We start from the raw sequence: 19,371 nt of genomic DNA, 5'->3' as shown, positions 1-19,371 counted from the left end.
TGTAGGAACTACACACACACACAGCCAGAGGAAGAGTTGCTCAGTGCTCTCATGAACATGGAATTAGCCTTTATTATGCATAAGTGTGCCAGACACTGTCAGGCACTTCACATACAGTATTTCATTTAATGCAACAACCCTGCAGGATTGGTAACCTCGTTTTGCAGATGGGAACTCTGAGGCTCAACGAGGTTAATTAACTTGTTCAAGTCATAAACAAGCAAATGTGATTCTCAAGGATTCCAAAACCCTTGCTCATTTTACTGGCCATGCTGTTTTCTTGCACTTGATCTAGGAAAAAACAGGACCCAGGCATTCAGCTTTCCAGCTGTTTCCTCATCAGGCCTGATTGACAACTTCCTTCTACCACTGTCTCCCAGAGAGTAGATAACACAGTTTCACGTGCTATCTAGGATATGAAGAAATGGATGGAGCTGGGGGCTGGCCCAGAGCACAGGGGAATGGTGGCTACAGCTGGGACATTTAGAGGTCTGAGGTCTCTGGCCCATGCTGCTGCATGGGCCTGCAGTCTAGTGAGTAGACATTTGGTTGAGGTCTTTGGCCTCTGGAAGGGTGATATTACCAGGGAATGAAAGGGTCGTGGAGCCTGTGGCTGAGGGGGTCATATCCAAGATTGTGTCTCTGGGCGAGTGGTCAGTGTTCAAGGTGGTATCTATGGATGACAAAGTGGTACCCAAGGTTGTTCCTGTGACTGAGTGGTCGGGGCCTGTGACTGAGGGAGAGGTGTCTCCACCTGATGGGGTGGTGTCTGCGATCCGGGGACGACAGTGCATCCAGTTGTGGGCGATATCCCTGGGATAGCCCTTCTGTACTCGAAGCTGCTTGTTGAGGTGCCAGTATTGTTTGCCCTTGAAGAAGTAGACACGGCCATCCTGCCTACTCATAGCAGCTGAGGGTTGGTTTGGCGCTCCTGTAAACAATCCCTTGATTGGTTTGGGGTAGTGGCTGAAGTCAGTTCGGGCCATCTCATCCCACTGCCAGTACTTGGAGCCCTAGGTGTGGGATGGGTAAGGAGAAGAGGATGATGAGGTGAGAGCTTGGTGACCCTAGATATCTACCCTCAGCCCACTGCAGCTGCAAATCTCCCTTCAGGACTATTAGCTTCCCCATGTGAGGTAGCTCACCAGTCCTGAGAAGGGATTTGCCTTGCTTTCAAGTATATACCTTAAAAAGGAACACCTTTTGGTTGACTGGCCAATAGAGAGCTGCATCCAGGTTGGGTTCTACTCTATTCAGCTTCTTGGGGAAGCCAGGAGACATCTTGAAATTAATGTAGCGCCACACCTTGTCTCCTGGGAACATGTATGAATAAGTCACCTCTGTCCTCAGGTGATAGTTTTTTTTTGATTCCTCCATTGCACCCTCTCAGAAACTTCTCATCTCTCCCTCCCTTTTGTGGCTTCTTTGATGGCTGGCCCTCCTAGGCAGAATACATAAACTAATCCCTTTACCCTTAAAGAAGTAAATCCATCGTGTCCGAGGAGAGTATACAGCAGCATCCAGGTTTCCTGGGAGTCCCTCCCAAAGAGCAGACACTTGGAACAAGGGACCCAGCCCTGAATCTGTCACGGTCCACACATAGCTCCCCTTGAAGGCATAGGTCTTCCCACGGGGCCCTGTCAACAAATTGAAAAGACTGGTCAAATAAAGGCTGTGGTTTAAAAAAAAAAAAAAAAAGACAGCAGTGTAGCGACCAAGGTAAATGCCTGCTTGGCCCACGTTTAATTTGGCTCTGAACCCTCCCTCCCCATGCCACATGCCTCCTTCCATGACCACTAATTCCTGCCTGGTGTCTAACCTCCATTGCTCATGTTGTGGTTCCATGTCATTCCCATTTGTCCAGGTCTCGAGGCCAGCAGGCTGCCCCCACTGCTTGCCTATAGCCTGCAGGGGAAGGGCCTCACCCAGCATGATGGCATCCAGTTCACCACTGCAGGGGTCCGGCATGGGACTGGGTTCTGTGGGCACTTGTGGCACAGCGAGCTCCGTCTCCTCTTCCTCATCCCCTGTCTCAGGGCTCTTCTTGCCTGCGAGGTAATGTAATGCTGCTCAAAGAGAGAACTTGAAACTCCTGACCTCCTCACTCTTCTGCACGTTTGGCTAAGGGGCCCCACACAGCAGGACAGAGCGGGAAAGGGAATCCTAGAGTTTTCCTTGGGGGCAGGCAAGATCACATTGATATCAGCAGGAGACAAGTTTTAGTTGAGGAGCGAGGTTTGTTGGAATTCTTCATCTCCAAGAATGGGTCTGAGGGGAAAGAGGCCCCAAAAGAAGATTAGACAAGGAAGTGTCAGAAAAATGGTTCCTGAAAATAAAAGTCTGAATAACTGGGCAGGAAGAAGAGAAATAAGCCAAGCCATTTCCCTCCGTGAAGATTAGACTTGCCTCTTCAAGCCTGAAGAGAGACTGGTCAGACTGACCTTCATGATCACTAGGGGAAAGGACTACCGTAGAGAGCCTGGATCCCTGCCACATCATCTGGGTGCAGCTGGAAGTGGGGCCGGTATCCAGAGTAGACAGGGGCCATGAGGGCTTGGGTATATCGGGAGTGCCCAAGCCCCAGGGCATGGCCCAGTTCATGGGCAGCAATGATTCGAAGGTTCACCCCCTGGTAGGTCCTCTCAGTCCAGAGCTCATCTTCATCAAAGTGCACGCTGCCCAGCTCTGGGATGTCAGCATGGGCCAGGACCCTCCCTGCACAAAGGCAAAGGTGGGCAGGAAAAAAGTCAGAGCTCCTAGGTTGGAGCGCCCCTGCCTGTTATTAACTCCAAGTTCTCCATTCCCATAAAATTCCCTCATCTATGGTCACGGCCCTTTAGATGCCTCTCTCTCCTTTCAGACTCCCCTGTCATCATGCAGTTCTCAGAGGGATGCCCACATGCTGTCACTTTGCCTCCCAACCACTTTACCCTCTCTGGCCCCATCCTCTCCGGGACATGCTTTGAGCAGGGCCCCAGGGAGGTGATCAGCTGCTCCCCAAGGGAATGTTAGAAGGTGATTGGAGAGTGTATGGGGTAGCTGGGCATAGGGGGCAGCTTAAACATTAAAGTTCCAGAGTCCGTGGCTCAAGGGAACAGAGATAATCTCAGAAGTCAGTTTGGTGAGCTCCAAGAGCTGGTACCTACCGGGCCCATCAAAGGTATTGGAGCAATATGGGCTTTGGCGGCCATGGAAGGAGAGGCGGATGTCAGCCCAGCCTGCCTTTACCTCCCGGAAGGTCAGGGGGGCCACGTTGCTCCAGTACTCAAAGGCTTTCAGCAGGGCTGCCCGGGCTGTGTGGAGAGGGAGGCTGGAAGGCAGGTTCAAGATGCGGAAGGTCAGGTGCTTCTTTCTCCAGCGGCCTGGTTATTGGACCAGAAAATAGATTAGAAACACAGACCCTTCTGCCAACCCTAGAGAGCTCCCCTGAGTTTGTGCGTTCAGTCAGCAAAGCTATGTAACAATTTCTCCAGGCAAGTGATGATCAGGTCACCACCAGGTGACCATCCATTTAACACTGAGCTAGTCTAGGCTGTTCATGCCACTCCTGCCTGTCCCTCCCTTTCCCAGGTTCAGGCCTCACCAAGCATCAGGTATTTAAGGGTCTTCTGGTTGAAGGGGTCCTCCAGACCACAACGGGGCTGCCTCATTCGGGCCCTTGTCGCATCGTCCAGCTGACCTGAGACTGGAAGCTCAGATGCTTCCTGAAAAGCTCTGAAAAGTGGGAGAAGGATAGATCCAGAAGTCTGGAATGACTGGGAACTGGGGGAAGCTCTCTGGCCCTCTGCTGCCCAAAGCGACAGCTGAGAAAGCACAGAATCTCTGAAGCTGATGGGGTTATTTCCATATCCAGTCCTCGTAATTGGAACTTCCTCTTCCATTCTGGAAGATTTGGCAATATTCCAACTTTACGTCCCCATCTCCAGTCTCTTATCTGGGTAAGGATCCCCTCAGGTGTAGCCTCCCCCTACCTCCACTCCAATCTAACCTCCTCTGGGGACATGTCCTGACCCCCTACTCTGGAGACTCTTCCACCTCTGCTCCCACCCGAGGGCCTGTTTTCCCTCAGCCTTCTCCCCTCCTGGCTGGACACTCCTCCCAGCCTAGCCTGCTCTGGAGCAGTTTCATCCATCAGGCACTGCAGGCACTGTGGCTTTTTGAGGGACTGTGAACATACGTGAGAGCAAACAGAAAAATGATCCATTATATCCAAAGTATTAAAAGAAAACTTCAACATAGAAATTAATAAATGATGAATTAAATATCTATAAAAGGCAACATCATGTCAACAACTCAACCCCAACTCAACTCAACTAATAGTTTTACATATAAATTATATTTTTAATGTGACTTAATGTTAGTATTTGAATACAACGTGGAGTCTCCAAAGGAGTTCTTAGAGCCTCAGGAGATCCAATGACTGCTCCTCGTCTTTGAATTCCCATCTCACCCCATGCCCACCACCCTAATAGTGATAACCAGCCATCTAATTCCCTGGATCCCAACATGGACTTGGTCAGGCAGAGGGAGGCCTGGAGAAAGGAAGGGATGAAAAGAAGGAAAGACCTTGCAACCTCAACCCTGAAGGCATGCACCTTGACTTCTCACCTCAAAGCCTGCATGATGTCTTCTAGCCTGAAGTCATCAGGTCCTTCTAGAGGCTTCTGTAGGTACCCATATTGCAAAAGGTAATCCTATAATAGAGGTGGGGGTTAGTCTCAGGGTAAAGCTCTTAGTGACCTAACTGGCCAAGGAGGATAGGGAGGGACTGACATGGAAGGATTAAGGGAGAGGCACCTCAGGAAAGGGGCCCAAGTGGAACAAAGGGAAGGAGTGGGAGATGGGCAGGGGTAGATCATGGAGTAGAGAACAGCAGGGAAAGGCAGGCAGGTTGAAGGTCAGGAGGGAGGCTTGGATGAGACTGTGGAACAGTACCCCCAATCCCTCTCCTGGCCTGTGTCCTTCTTACCCAGGGGACTCACCACTGCTGCCTCCTTTTCTGCAGGCCCCAGGGCTCGGCCTGTGACTGTCATGGGAAGTAGGAAGCCCAGCCACAGTGGCTGCCAGTTCATGGTCCCACCAAGCAGGAGTTCCAGTAGCCGTCTGTGGCCTCTGCCCTGAGATTTCTGGGAGCCTGGGGGAGCAGGGTTTGGGGGGGGGCTCTTACCTCTAGTTCTTTCTACTTCCCAGTCTCTGGTCCTCTTTATAAAATGCCAGGGGAGGGGAATTGGGGGGAGTGGCAGTGTCCAGTGACTCAGCCCAGAGATATGTTGTAATTCCCTATTAACCCCTGACCTGCCAGAGTGCCCAGTCAAAAAGATCCCCCAGCCCATGCCCCAGAGTCTTCTGCTGGAGACGGAAAGAATTTTCATGTACTGTCCTGGGGCTGGACATCCTAGAATGATGAGAAGCAGAATCTCTGCAGGGACTAGGGATAGGGACTATGGCTGTCCCTGGGAGCTGGACATTCCTGTGCCCCAAGGGCCCATGAGTCAGCAAACTCCTCATCTTCAACCTTTATGTCTCCTTTATGTTCCCTCTGGAATAGGGAACAAATAAATAAAAGCTAGGCAGCAGAAAGCAGCTTAGTTGTTCGAGTTTCAGATGAAAGAATCAGGTTGAGGTCTTAGATTTTTTGCACCGAAGACTAAATTGGGAATTTAAATGTTCTTAGGGCCTACTTGTATTTTCTTTAATAAAAAGTCATGGTTTCAAGAATTTAATGAGCCTGGTATGGGAGTAGGGGTTCACAAGAGCACAAAGAAGTAAGGGGTGGGAGCCTGTCCACAGGGAGCTTACAGAGAGGGTAAGGCCCATGGAAGTACCTGAAAGGAAGGGAACCAGGATGCCAGGCAGGAGGTGACCATCCTAAGGGTCATGGGGCTACGGAAAGCTTCCCTGAGAAGGCAGACTTTGGAGTCTGCCTACGAGACGGATGGGGTAAAAGGGTACTGAGCGACAGGGACAGTGCCAGTCTTGAGTAAAAGTGCAGAGCTGAAAAAAGCCAGCTGTGCTCAGTAAGTGCTGAGAGTTTCTACTACTGCATTCACCACTGACTCCCTAGTGCCTACCCGGGTTATCTCAATGCCTCAGGTGGTGCTTGACAAATCCTCGTCAAATGAACGAGCAGAGCGAGAACTGGAGTTTAGAGGGTCCTGAATGCTACAGAAGGAAGAGGAGAAAAACTTAAATTTTAGAAAATTACTTTGTGTTAGTTGATTTTATATTATCTCATTTAATTCTCACAACCCTCCTACGAAGGAAGAATTGTGTAAGAGGAAACAGAGACCCACAGAGGGAAACTTGACCAAGGACATGGAGCTTCTAATTGATCTGGTCTATATTCAAATCCCACTGCTGACTCCATAACCCATGCACACTGATTCTTATAGTTTTGTTCTTTAAATGGTTAGGAGCCTGGGAAGGTTCCAGTCTCATTTATGTATCACACAACATCTGCATACCATTCGCATGCACAGGGAAGTGGTGACAGGAATGGGGGAAAGGGGTACTGAACTTATCTTCTCAATGGGACTCCAGTGTTGAGCCCTTCCCCACACACCAGCCTGCAAGGCTGATAGACTACAGGGGAACCCTCCGCAACTCAGGATGGAGGTTGGGGATACTCCTGACTCATATTGTTCTCCTTAGTGATGCTGATCACTCTGACCCATCCAGCATTCAACTGGGTAACAATCAGGTGACTAAGTCCCAAATGTCCAGTGACAGGCAAAGGAGGACAGAGAGCCTCTGACTGATGAATCACAGAGGCCATGACTAAGGCCACCACTAAGGTTGATGCCCCCAGGAAATGATGGAGTTGGGGAACCAGCTCACACTCAGCCCCCTGCAGGGCTCTTTCTCCATTCCTCCCCCAAGTCCCTCTTCTTTTGAGAACAAGACATGGACCAATCTAAAATTATATTATTTTTCTGATTAAAGTTTTGTTGTTTTTCTGCATAAAAGCTATTCATTGTAGTAAATTTGGAAAATACCAAAATAAACAAGGAAGAAAATGAAAATTGTCAGTACATTCTACCCAAAAGGGAACCACTAGCAACATTTTGATGCATTTACTTGAAAGTGTGGCTCTGAGTTCGGCTCCAGCTCTGCCTGCCCAGCCTCAGCCCCTGGGGACTGGCTGGGATGGAAGAGAAAGCAATAGGAAACAGTAAGGATACTGAGAGAGGGACAGCAGCTGAAGGTGGTGGGGGAGAGGAGAATACAGGCAAGGAAGATGAATGCAAAGAAAACTAGTAAAGTAAGATTAACATGATAGCAGATTATTCCCTCCCCTTAGGCACCTCACAGAAGAAAAAAAAGGACTTGGGGAAGGAAGTTAAAAAAAAAAAAAGAGGTGGGGGATGTTTAGGAGTGTGTGTCAGTGAGAGAGAGGTGGTGGTTATCATGGAAGGTGGCCAAGTGGGCAGTGGGCACTCACTGTGGCCTTGGAAGGCCGTGGGGTATGGAATTACATTCTAGGTACTAAGGATCCAAGAGGGAATAGAGCAAAATAGTAAAAGATGCCAAATAGTTTATTCATTTCAATCTCAACAACTCTGAAGGCTGGTATCACTGTTTATAGAAAAGGAAAATGAGTCTGTAATAGATTGCTTTGGGTCACACACCTGGAAGCAGCAGAGCCTCAACCTCAAGCTGTCATCTTTGCAGCTTCCCCGGAGTTTCCACGGGCACCCGCACAAAACCCCCTCGAGCCAGGAGCAGCAGGCAGGGCCTAAATGCAAGGACTGCATGACTCAAGCCCGTTCCCACAATGACATCATAACCACCCCTTCTGCAGCTCCCACCCCCTGAGCCAGGCTGACCCAGCTCTTTCCCCTCCGAATTTGTCATCCCACTGGAGGAGATGTGGGAATGTGTGTGAAGGGTTAGAGCCTGTGGTTTGCCTGCCCCCAGAAGAGAACTGATTCTGACAGAAAGAACTCCTGGGTCCTGTGACTTGCTCCCCTCCTGCAATCTGGTTTCCGTCTCTGCCCACAGACTGTAGCAGAAGAGTTTGCATAGAAGTATTTTTAATTAGATTATGTTAAACGGTCACAGAAGGGATTGGGTGAAGGGATTGGGTGAGATTCTGAGGGTATTTCCTAATGATCAGAGGCTATGGGGCTATCTATCGGTGGAAGGCAAAGGCTTGTTTGTGGAGGTTTCTAAGCCCAAGAGAAGCCAGTCTCTAAACCATCACCCACCCCCTCTGAGAGCCACCCTTACTGGAACGGGGTGGCTGGAAGAGCTACAGCCTGGAATATAACGGCAAGTCCTGGGCCTGAAACTGGAAACTGGAGGTGAGAAAAAGGTAGGTTGTTAGCGTCAGCCCCCGGTACTGCTCTTGATCTAGAGATACTGGTTTCCCTTCAAAGCCCTGATGGAATTGGGGGGTAAAGGGAACTTTCCCTGGCTAAATGACATGAGTTCTCTCCAAGCCGTTACTCTGGAAACCTCTGTTTTTAAGAACCCTGCGCGCACACACATGTACTTTTTAAATTAGTCATGAGTTCCTAGAAGCCAGATGGGAAGCCACTGGCTAGGACTGCGCACAGCTGGAACTGGTTAGTGACCAGGGAAGTGGGAGGAGTTTGTGGATGGCTCAGGGCCTGCGCCAGCACATCCTGTTCCCAGGATGCCTCCGACTTCCTCACCCCCCATTAAGAACATTTCCTGGCATTCCCTCCGACCCACTGCCTCTGGAACACTCACCCCCTCCGGCCCTGGCCTGAACTGGCTCCACTGAAACAGCATCAGACCCAAATCCTTAAGTTCTTCAGTTCCTGTCCAAGTGTGAAGGAGACCAATATCTGCTTCCCTTCTCCAACTCACAGAAAAAGGTGTTACCCCACAGGACTTTATTAAAGAAAAAGGTGTTGCCCCACAGGACTTCCCTGGAGATTGCTGTAGGCTGCTGCTGGCGGTCCCAGGCCCAGCAAAGTGCCAAAGGGATGCATGAAGGGATACATTCTAGCCTCTGGAACGTGAAGGGGAGCAAAGAAATAAGGAGTTTAAGTGTTCTTAAAGCATCTGGAATGATAAGGAAATGGCGGTAACAAAGAATTTTTACTTCTTCTGGGAATGGCAACCTTTTTCTGAACAAAAACCCAACCGATCCTTCTTGCTTTTCCCAAGGAAAATAGAATATAGGGCAGCACTTTGGCTCCCTGGGCTGCAGCCCCAGGAAACAGACATGTCCTGATATTTGGGGACTGTCATGGGCCTGGAAAGTTCATCTTTGGCTCCTTTTTTGTTGGCAAAGGGTTTGACAGGGGATTGGCACAGGAAGGAGCGCTGACTTCCCCTTTTGAACAGAGTATTAACTGCATGGGGGAGGGAGACCTGGAGAAGGCCCAGCTCTGTTTTCTGCCAGGCCAGCAATGCAGGGAGGGCCGTTGGGGTGAGAAGGCTGCTCTTGATGGGGGAGCTCTGTAGGGAAAGTTTTGCCGTTGTATCTCCTGTTTTGCTTAAGAAGGACAGTGGGTGTTCACGCGTGTGTGGGTGTGTGTGGGTGTGTGTGTGTGTGTGAATTCATTAATTTGACAATGGAGCAAGGGTTGGTATTGTGCACAAGTATATCCTCACATAGTGAAGCAGAAAGCTAAAAGGTTTTAAAGTGCCAGAGGGCACAATTCCAGTTTGAGATGGAGCTGCACGCAGCTTTGGCATAATGAGCCCTGCCCGGCAGCTATGAAAGAAGTTTTGGAAATGGGAAATAGGGAAAGATAGCTAAGGGAGAAGACCCCGGGTCCTAAGATGGCATTCTCAGGTTTTGTTTTGTTTTTTTATCCAGAAGCTAATCCTAAGGATGTGTGTGCTTGTGTATTGCTCATTTTTTAAAGATTTTATTTAGTTATTTTTAGAGAAAGGGGAAGGGAGGGAGAGAAACGTCAATGCGTAGTTGCCTCTCATGTGTCCCCTCCTGGGGACCTGGCCCACAACCCAGACATGTGCCCTGACTGGGAATCAAACTGGTGACCCTTTGGTTCGAAGGCCAGCACTAAATCCACTGAGTCATACCAGCCAGGGCTTTTTTTTTTTTTGAGTATTAATCTGTTTTTTCATTTGGGCCACGTTTCTTTGTCTTCTCGTTTTAACAGCTACTCTGTGTTTGTTTCTATGTATCAGATAGAGCTGCTTTGACTCTGTGTCCTGGTAGTGTGGCCTAATGTGTCCTGTAGGGTCCAGTGGTATAGCCTCCCCTTATCACCCAAGCTCCAAGTGCACCCTTTGTATGGGCTGAGTGCACCCTCCCCTTGTAGTTGAGTCTTGGTTTCTGTTGGCAGATCAATGGGAGGGATTTACCCAGGCAAGTCAGCTCCAAGGACTGGCTGTGTCCACTGACCCCCAACCTCTGCTCTCTGTGGAGGATCAGCTGTGCAGGGACAGGGTGGCGGTGCCCCGACATGGTCTGTAGCTGTCCACTGGGTGCACTGGCCCTTTTGTTTCCTGGGTGGTACAGGCTGAGGTCAACCACCACCTTTGTTTTGCCTCAGGGCCACCCTGCCTGAGCTATGAAGCAATCTGATATGGCTGCTACTTATGCTGGGCTTGGAGATTCACAGGAGAAGCCAAGCTGTGAAAGCTGTGAATCTAGGTTGGCTGCTGCTGCTCCTGGTCCTGGAGCTCACTGAGGCCAGCTGCTGCTTGTTTGGGAGGATTTAGGAAGTTGTGCAGCATGAGCCAAGACCAGCCATTCATATGGAAAAGCAGCTTGGGTGGAGCCCCATCCATTTTTATAGAGAAGGCAAAATGGGTGAATTTGGAGCAAAGAGGCAATAAATCAATAACTACCAAGGTCATCTTAGCGTTGATCTCTGTTGATTGTCTTTTTTTTTTTTAGAATTAGCCACATTTCCCTATGTGTGTTTATTGATGACTCTTGGGTTGTATCCTACACATTATGAATGTTATTTTTATTAGTAAATAAATTGTCTGCTCACAATTAAGCTATAAACATCAACAGAGTGAATTATAACAGCTAGGCAAAGCCACTAACAAAAGAAATAGCATAGCTTCCAGGGTAGAGAAGGAAAGAAAGAAGAAAGAGAGAGAGGGAGAGAGAGAGAGAGGAAGAAAGAGAGAGAGAAAAGAAAGGAAGAAAAGGAAAACTAGGCCAATCAAAAGGAGTTTTGTTAGCATGGGGCATCAAAAAGCAGAGTCATAGAAGCAAACACTGGCAATGCCTATTCAAGCACTGTACTGAGAGAATGAATCTTGGCAAAGAACATGAGTATTCAGGCCATCTTACAAGGCCATTCCTACTGTGAAAGTAAATGCCCTACACAATGTAGCCTTATGCCTTCAGTCTTTCTAGTATAATTTACTTGCTAGTCCCAATTTCCATCCTGTGGTAAACTGGGAAATGTACCTCCCCCAACATATAACTACTTTCTAACCCCTGGACCTAAAAATATTACCTTATATGAAAAGAAGAAAAGTGTGTGTGTGGCAGGGGGTATCTTTGCAGATGTGATTAAATGAAGGATTTTGAGATGAGAAGATTATTTTGGGTTATCTGGGTGGGCCCTCAGTGCAATTACATATATCTTTATAAAGTAGGAGAGTGAGATTTCACACACACGGAGGAGGAGACACTGTAAAGATGAAGGCAAAGATTGGAGTAAGGCTGTCAAAAACCAAAGGATGCTGGCAACCATCAAAAGCTGGAAAAGACTAGGAATGGATTCTTTCCTACCTAGAGCTTCTGAGAGGAGTGCAGCTGGACTGACACCTTGACCTTGATCCCATGATACTGATTTTGAAATTCTGACCTTAGAACAAATGTCTGCTGTTGTAAGCCACCATGCTTGTGGTAATTTGTTACGGCAGCCACGGGAAATCTGCATGCATACCAAGCAACCTTCTGAAGATGGTTTGGTGAACTCAATGAGGAGCAATGCTTGTGGGAAGTTAGAGTACTGATTATTCTAACCCAAATATTCTGTTCTTCATGGCAAGTACACTAAATTGGTAAGTTGACATTCTAGTTTATATCCTCTGGTTTCTTTTTTTTAATTAATTTATTTTTTGTTTTATTTGTTTATCTTTAGAGGGGAAGGGAAGCAGAAAGGGAGAGAAATATCAATGTATGTGCGCCCTCTGCTGGGAACTGGCCTGCAACCCAGGCATGTGCCCTGACTGGGAATTGAACCTTGATCCTTTGGTTCAAAGGCCTGCGCTCAATCCACTGAGCTACACCAGCCAGGTCCCTCTGGTTTCTATATTAGCCTGTAAGCTTGACTAAAATGAGTCTGACCCCAGGATATACTCTTTGTACTGACAAAGCCAGGTGTCTCTGTCAGCAGGGATATTTGCTAGATCCTAGACATGGTAAACACACCAAGAAAATAAATACCACCTTGTTAAATTCTCTTGGGAGGTATACACGGGGGGAGTGAGGTGGGGGGACCCAGGGCAGGGGGGACCCAGCACCCCCGGAATTTATTTATAAAAAATTGGGTATTTATTCTTACATGTTTAAACTTCAGTCACCTTCAGAGTACTCTCCATTTGATGCAATACACCTATTGAGACTTGAGACTTTTTTTCCACTGCTCAAAATGGTTTTTTAAAGATCTTTATTTATTAATTTTCAGAGAGGGGAAGGAAGGGAAAAATGGAGAGAAACATCAATGTGTGGTTGCCCCTTGTGCACCCCCCATTAGAGACCTGGCCTGCAACCCAGGCAAGTGCCCTAGACTGGGAATCAAACCGACAACCTCTTGGTTCTCAGGCCATCGCTCAATCTGCTGAGCCATACCAGCCAGGAATCAAAACAGTTTTTGAACTCATCAATTTCGATGTCTTTTAGTGCTTTGGCTGTTTTTTTTTTGTATGTTTCACCTCTTCCACGTCATCAAAACATTTCCCTTTGAAGATTTTTTTTATCCATGGAAACAACAAAAAAAATTGCTCCAGGAGAGACTGGGTGAATAGAAAGGGTGGGGCACGGGGTCATGCTGTTTTTGGTCAAAAACTGCTGAACACTCAGTGCAGTGTGGGCAGGTGTGCTCATAAATCACCCACCATGAAATGAGCAAACGTGTTGGAAAAGTCTTTTAGAAAATTCATGGAAGCCAAATGCAGCTTCTCACCACAATGCCAGTTGGTACACTGATACAGATGGGTTCCTAGAACACTCACCTAGTGGAGAAAGCCTGTATTACAAGGGGCCCACCCTCCAGAAGATAATTCTGAGGTTTATTTTGGGGGGGTCTGCCTTGTATGTGATCTCCACTGGTTACTTCATGATCTTACCATCAGTTCTCTATTTCAAAACTTCATTAATAATAACTTTAGCATAGGACCTACAGTTTACAAAATGCCTTATCTTATTTAATTCTTTATTTTTATTTTTTATTTTTTATTTTTTAAATATATTTTATTGATTATACCATTACAGTTGTTCTATTCCCCCCTTCATTCCCCTCCATCCACACACTCCCTCCCCCACCATTCTCCCCCCCTTAGTTTATAACCACGTGTCTCAAGTTCTTTAGATTCTATATTTCCTCCACTATTCTCACCCTCCCCCTATCTATTTTCTACCTACCCTCTATGCTATTTTCTGTGCCTTCTCCCCCCTTCTCCTCCTCCCACCCCCCTGTTGCTAACCCTCCATGTGTTCTTCATTTCTATGGTTCCACTCCTGATCTAGCTGTCCTCTTGGTTTGCCTTTGTTTTAGGTGTGGTTGTTAATAACTGTGTGTTTGCTGTCCTTTCACTGTTCATATTTTTCATCTTCTTTTTCTTATATAAGTCCCTTTAGCATTTCATATAATAAGGGCTTGGTGATGATGAACTCCTTGAACTTGACCTTATCTGAGAAGCACTTTATCTGTCCTTCCATTCTAAATGAAAGTTTTGCTGGATAAAGCAATCTTGGCTGTAGGTCTTTGGATTTCATGACTTGGAATACTTCTTTCCAGCCCCTTCTTGCCTGTAAGGTCTCTTTTGAGAAATCCGCTGACAGTCTGATGGGTACTCCTTTGTAGGTGACTGTCCCCTTATCTCTTGCTGCTTCTAGGATTCTCTCCTTCATTTTAGTCTTGGCTAATGTAATTATGATGTGCGTTGGTGTGTTCCTTCTTGGGTCCAACTTCTTTGGGACTCTCTGAGCTTCCTGGATTTCCTGGAAGTCTATTACCTTTGCCAGATTGGGGAAGTTCTCCTGTATTATTTGTTCAAATAAATTTTCCACTCGTGGCTGTTTCTTTCCCCCTTCTGGTACCCCTATAATTCGGATATTGGAACGTTTAAAGATGTCCTGGAGGTTCCTAAGCCTCTCCTCATTTTCTTGAATTCTCATTTCTTCCTTCCTTTCTGGTCGGATGTTTTGTTCTTCCTTCCGGTCCATTCCATTGATTTGAGTCCCAATTTCCTTTCCATCGCTATTGGTTTCCTGGACATCTCCCTTTATTTTAATTAGTTTAGCCTTCATATGTTCCTCTAATGTGTGACTATAATCTACCAGTTCTGTGAGCATCCTGATAAACAGTGTCTTGAATTGTGCTTCTGAGAGGCTGGAAATTTCTCGGTCGCTTAGAGTTATTGGCTCTGGGACTTTGAGTTCTTCTTGCGCCATCTTTTGGACTGTTCGTGCCTGTTCCGTAGCAGGATCAGAGCCCTAAAGTGTTCACTAGAGCAGGGCAACTAAGTCGCTGGGTTGTGACGTTGTGTGTGGGGTCAGGGTCAAAGAGGGACTATGCCGCAGTGTCCTCCACTGGTGCCGCAGCCACCACCATCACCAGACCCACGCGTTTCGTTCCACTGCACTCGAGTGTGCCACCGCAGTCAGCCCTCCACCACTGGGTTCGCCCCTTGGGCCTGCATGGTCCATCTCACTGTGCACGAATGTGCGACTTCGGTCAGTCTGCCCCACACCCCGACTGGTTCCGGGCTGCCTGCGTACCTAGGTCAGGGGATCTGTCCTGCCCGACCCAGCTCCGCTGCTGGCTCCGCCTCTCTTACCGTCCCAGTTGAATGGTTCGTAGTTGTCGGACTTCCGTATAATTCCATTTTCTGGTCTTTGGGTGTGTCCTAGTTCTCCAAACCTTTGTTGTATTCAAACTTGGTTGTGGGAGAAGGCACAGTGTTTCCACCTATGCCTCCATCTTGGCGGAAGTCCCCTTATTTAATTCTTATAACAATGTTGATTAGATTAAGTTTTATCATCATTCTTATTTTTATAATGGAGGAAAGTAACATTCATAGAAATTAAGGCTGTTGCCCACAGCAAGCTGAACTGAAATCTGAACCCCTGTCTTCTGACTGTGAACCTTAGGGACTAGGTTTATTCAACAAGCAAACATCTGTATTGTGTTTTATTATGTGCGAGGTACTAAGAACCAGGAATTCAGGTAAGAATAAGACTAATTTCTACTGCCATGAGGAGCTCCCAACCTAGTAGGAAAAAGTAAGTACAAAGTATAAAAATGTTTGAACTATAGGCAGAAAGAAGTAGAGCAGAAAACATTGAACTAACATTATACATTAAGAACTATAATTCACTGTATTTGTATTTGTATTAAGGAGTTTTAGGATCATTATAATGTGTACATTATTATCTGACATGTTATTGCTAAATAAAATATTGGTTTTTAAAAAGATTTATTTTTAGAGAGAGGGGAAGGGAGGGAGAAAGAGAGGAAGAGAAACCTCAATGGGTGGGGTACCCCTTACATACCTCCTGCTGGGAACCTGGCCTGCAACCCAAGCATGTGCCCTGACTGGGAATCGAACCCTCCACCTTTTGGTTCCCAGGTTGGCACTCAATCCACTGAGCCATACTAGCCAGGGCTAGATATTGTTTTTATAAACCAGTTAAAACCACCTTACCACCTCAGAAGAGGAAATCCAGGAGAGGGAGTTGCATTAAACAAAACCACACTTATAATTAATCATCTGTGTGTCTATGTTAATTGCTTGATGAATATATAAGTTATTTACATAGTGTTGTTCTTCCCAATAATTTCCTTTGTTTCTAAAATCCTGAGTTATATAATCCATCCAGGATCACTAACCCTAGAAATACCTGCACTCAGGAGGACCTAATCCTTTCTTTTTTTTTAATTTAATTTATTTATCTTTAGAGGGAAAAGGAAGGAGAGAGGGAGAGAAATATCAATGTATGGTTGCCTCTCGTGCACTCCCCGCTGGGAACTGGCCCACAAACCAGGCATGTGCCCTGACTGGGAACCAAACCACAATCCCCTGGTTCACAGGCCAGCACTCAATCCACTGAGCCACACCAGCCAGGGCCCAACCCTTTCTTTTGACTAGATTTGACCCCTGGGTCAGACTAGACCTTGCCTGAGTGTGCCAACTCGAGTGATACAGATTTTTAATCAAGTGGTTCTGAAATAGGCAATATCACTGATTTAGGGAGAGGTAAGCCAGGTTTATGAATGACTTTGTTACACAGGGCTGACAGGATAAGTACCATGAAAGACAGGTAAAGGGCTATAGAATTTGGAAAATGAAAGAACCATTTTCAGTTGGAAGATTCTGAGAACAGTTCACAGGTGAAGGAACTCTTCAGCTGAGCCCTGAAGGATGATTAAAATATGTGTTTAAACATGCTTATTACACTTTTCTTTTTTTATTTAATTCTTTTTTAAAAGATTTTATTTATTTATTTATCTTTAGAGGGGAAGGAGAGAGGGAGAGAAACATCAATGTGTGGTTGCCTTTCGTGCGTCCCCTGCTGGGAGTTGGCCTGCAGGGAACCGGCCTGCAACCTAGGCATGTGCCCTGACTGGGAATCGAACTGCGATCCTGTGGTTCGCAGGCCCGAGCTCAATCCACTGAGCTACACCAGCCAGGGCCTATTTAATTCTTATTCAAGTACAGTTTTCTGTTTTATATTCTCTGCCCTGCCCCCCGCCTAGTGCTCCCCACTTCCTTCCCATTTCCGCCCCCCACCTTAATTTTTGTCCATGTGTCCTTTATACTTATTCATGTGAGTCCCTCCCCTTTTCCCCTATGATTGTCTCCCCTCTCCCCTCTGGACCCTGTCAGCCTGTTCCATATTTGAGCGTCATTGGTCATATTTTGCTTGCTTGTTTGTTTTGTTGTTTAGATTCCTGTTAAAGGTGAGATCATATGGTATTTGTCTTTCACCGCCTGGCTTATTTCGCTCAACATAATGCTCTCCAGCTCCATCCATGATGTTGCAAAAGGTAGGATCTCCTTCTGACTTTCTGCAGCATAGAATTCCATTGTTATTACACTTTTCTTTTCTTTTTTTACTAAATCTTTAAAATCTACTGGTATGTTATTTATTTATTTAAATTGTTGTTCAAGTACAGTTTTCTGCCTTTTATTCCCATCCCAGCCCACCCCCCCATGTCCTCCCCATATTATGCTTTTCTTTGCTTTTTTTTTTTTAAGATTTTATCTATTTATCTTTTAGAAGGGAAAGGAAGGAAAGAAGGAGAGAAATTACAATGTATGGTTGCTTCTTGTGAGTCCCCTGCTGGGAACTTGCCTGCAACCCAGGCATGTGCCCTGACTGTTATTTATTTATTTAAATTGTTGTTCAAGTACAGTTTTCTGCCTTTTATTCCCATCCCAGCCCACCCCCCCATGTCCTCCCCATATTATGCTTTTCTTTGCTTTTTTTTAAAAAGATTTTATTTATTTATCTTTTAGAAGGGAAAGGAAGGAAAGAAGGAGAGAAATTACAATGTATGGTTGCTTCTTGTGAGTCCCCTGCTGGGAACTGGCCTGCAACCCAGGCATGTGCCCTGACTGGGAATCAAACCGCGATCGTGTGGTTTGCAGGCTCACGCTCAATCCACTGAGCTACACCAGCCAGGGCCCCCATATTATGCTTTTCAGAAGATCAACAGTTCAGTTCCAGGTCAGGGCACATACCTAGGTTGTTGTATCAGTCCCTAGTAGGGTATGTGTGAGAGGGAAATAATAAATGTTTCTCTCTCACATCAACAATAACAAAAAGGATGGGAGAAGGGAAAATGGGAGTATGCTTTCATAAAGTTTTTACATTATAGTGAAGTCATATATTACTTGAAAGAAGACTGTGATAGGTTAAATGTATGTATAGTGAACTTTAGAGTGACAACTGAAAAAAATTAAAAAATAGAATTAATAAGAAGAGATACAGTAAAATACTAAAAAATTCAATCTAAGGTCAATAGGAAAAGAGAATAAAATAGACATGACAAGTAGAAAACAAATAGCATCGTGGTAGACACTTAAACCAATCATATCAATTGGATTCATATCAATATGTACTTTGACTTTTCTTTTGGAGAGGTTGTTTTTTCTTGCTAATTTGCAAAAGCTCTTTTTAAAAAAAATATATTTGACTGATTATGCCATTACAGTTGTCCTATTCCCCCCCTTCATTCCCCTCCACCCTGCACACCCCTCCACCACCATCCCCCCCTTTCGCTTATGTCCATATGTCACAAATTCTTTAGATTCTGTATTTCCCATACTATTCTTCCCTGCCCCCTGTCTATTTTCTACCTACCATCTATGCTACTTATTCTCTGTACCTTCTCCCCTCTTCTCCTCCTTCCACTCCCCTGTTGCAAAACTTCCATGTGATCTCCATGTCTATGGTTTTGCTCCTGATCTAGCTGTCCTCTTAGTTTGCTTTTGTTTTAGGTGTGGTTGTTAATAACTGTGAGTTTGCTATCCTTTCACTGTTCATATTTTTTATCTTCTTTTTCTTAGATAAGTCCCTTTAGCATTTCATATAATAAGGGCTTGGTGATGATGAACTCCTTGAATTTGACTTTATCTGAAAAGCACTTTATCTGCCCTTCCATTCTAAATGAAAGCTTTGCTGGATAGAGCAATCTTGGATGTAGGTCTTTGGATTTCATGACTTGGAATACTTCTTTCCAGCCCCTTCTTGCCTGTAAGGTCTCTTTTGAGAAATCCGCTGACAGTCTGATGGGAACTCCTTTGTAGGTGACTGTCCCCTTATCCCTTGCTGCTTCTAGGATTCTCTCCTTCATTTTAATCTTGGCTAGTGTAATTATGATGTGCGTTGGTGTGTTCCTTCTTGGGTCCAACTTCTTTGGGACTCTCTGAGCTTCCTGGATTTCCTGGAAGTCTATTACCTTTGCCAGATTGGGGAAGTTCTCCTTTATTATTTGTTCAAATAAGTTTTCGACTCATGGCTGTTTCTTTTCCCCTTCTGGTACCCCTATAATTCGGATGTTGGAACGTTTAAAGATGTCCTGGAGGTTCCTAAGCCTCTCCTCATTTTTATGAATTCTTGTTTCTTCATTCTGTTCTGTTTGGTCATATTTTTCTTCTTTCTGGTCCACTTCCTTGATTTGAGTCCCAGTTTCCTTTCCATCACTATTGGTTTCCTGTGCATTTCCC

General features: G+C 46.0%; 1 protein-coding gene across 2 annotated transcripts; it reads right to left on the bottom strand.

Annotated features, from left to right (window-relative positions):
• Window positions 1-47: 47 nt before the first annotated feature.
• MMP19 (matrix metallopeptidase 19) lies at window positions 48-5,207 on the bottom strand. Of its 2 annotated transcripts, none has more exons than XM_037030056.1 (9): window positions 4,983-5,207; window positions 4,609-4,694; window positions 3,584-3,714; window positions 3,147-3,362; window positions 2,470-2,715; window positions 1,926-2,048; window positions 1,473-1,637; window positions 1,186-1,313; window positions 48-1,013 (listed from the first exon to the last, which is right to left on the bottom strand). In XM_037030056.1, the coding sequence occupies exons 1-9, from the start codon at window positions 5,070-5,072 to the stop codon at window positions 531-533; spliced, it is 1,668 nt and encodes a 555-aa protein (XP_036885951.1). In that variant the 5' UTR covers window positions 5,073-5,207; the 3' UTR covers window positions 48-530. The 2 variants fall into 2 exon arrangements, with proteins under 2 accessions (XP_036885951.1, XP_036885952.1); XM_037030057.1 differs by having other exon boundaries at window positions 5,168-5,200.
• Between the last annotated feature and the right edge of the window lie 14,164 nt (window positions 5,208-19,371).

The sequence above is a fragment of the Sturnira hondurensis genome, unplaced genomic scaffold, assembly GCF_014824575.4.
Source record: "Sturnira hondurensis isolate 20B ecotype Veracruz unplaced genomic scaffold, ASM1482457v3 Scaffold0020601, whole genome shotgun sequence".
In the NCBI taxonomy this organism is placed as follows: domain Eukaryota; kingdom Metazoa; phylum Chordata; class Mammalia; order Chiroptera; family Phyllostomidae; genus Sturnira; species Sturnira hondurensis.
Note: the sequence above shows the minus strand (reverse complement) of the source record. Positions and strands in the feature narration are given on the sequence as shown.

Bases quoted from the DNA above. Each gene is read 5' to 3' on its own strand.
- MMP19 (XM_037030056.1), bottom strand. From the start codon at position 5,072: ATGAACTGGCAGCCACTGTGGCTGGGCTTCCTACTTCCCATGACAGTC. The intron at 4,695-4,982 runs GTGAGTCCCCTG...CCTCTATTATAG, and splicing joins CAGAAAAGGAGGCAGCAGTG to GATTACCTTTTGCAATATGG. The intron at 1,314-1,472 runs GTAAAGGGATTA...ACATGTTCCCAG, and splicing joins ATGGATTTACTTCTTTAAGG to GAGACAAGGTGTGGCGCTAC.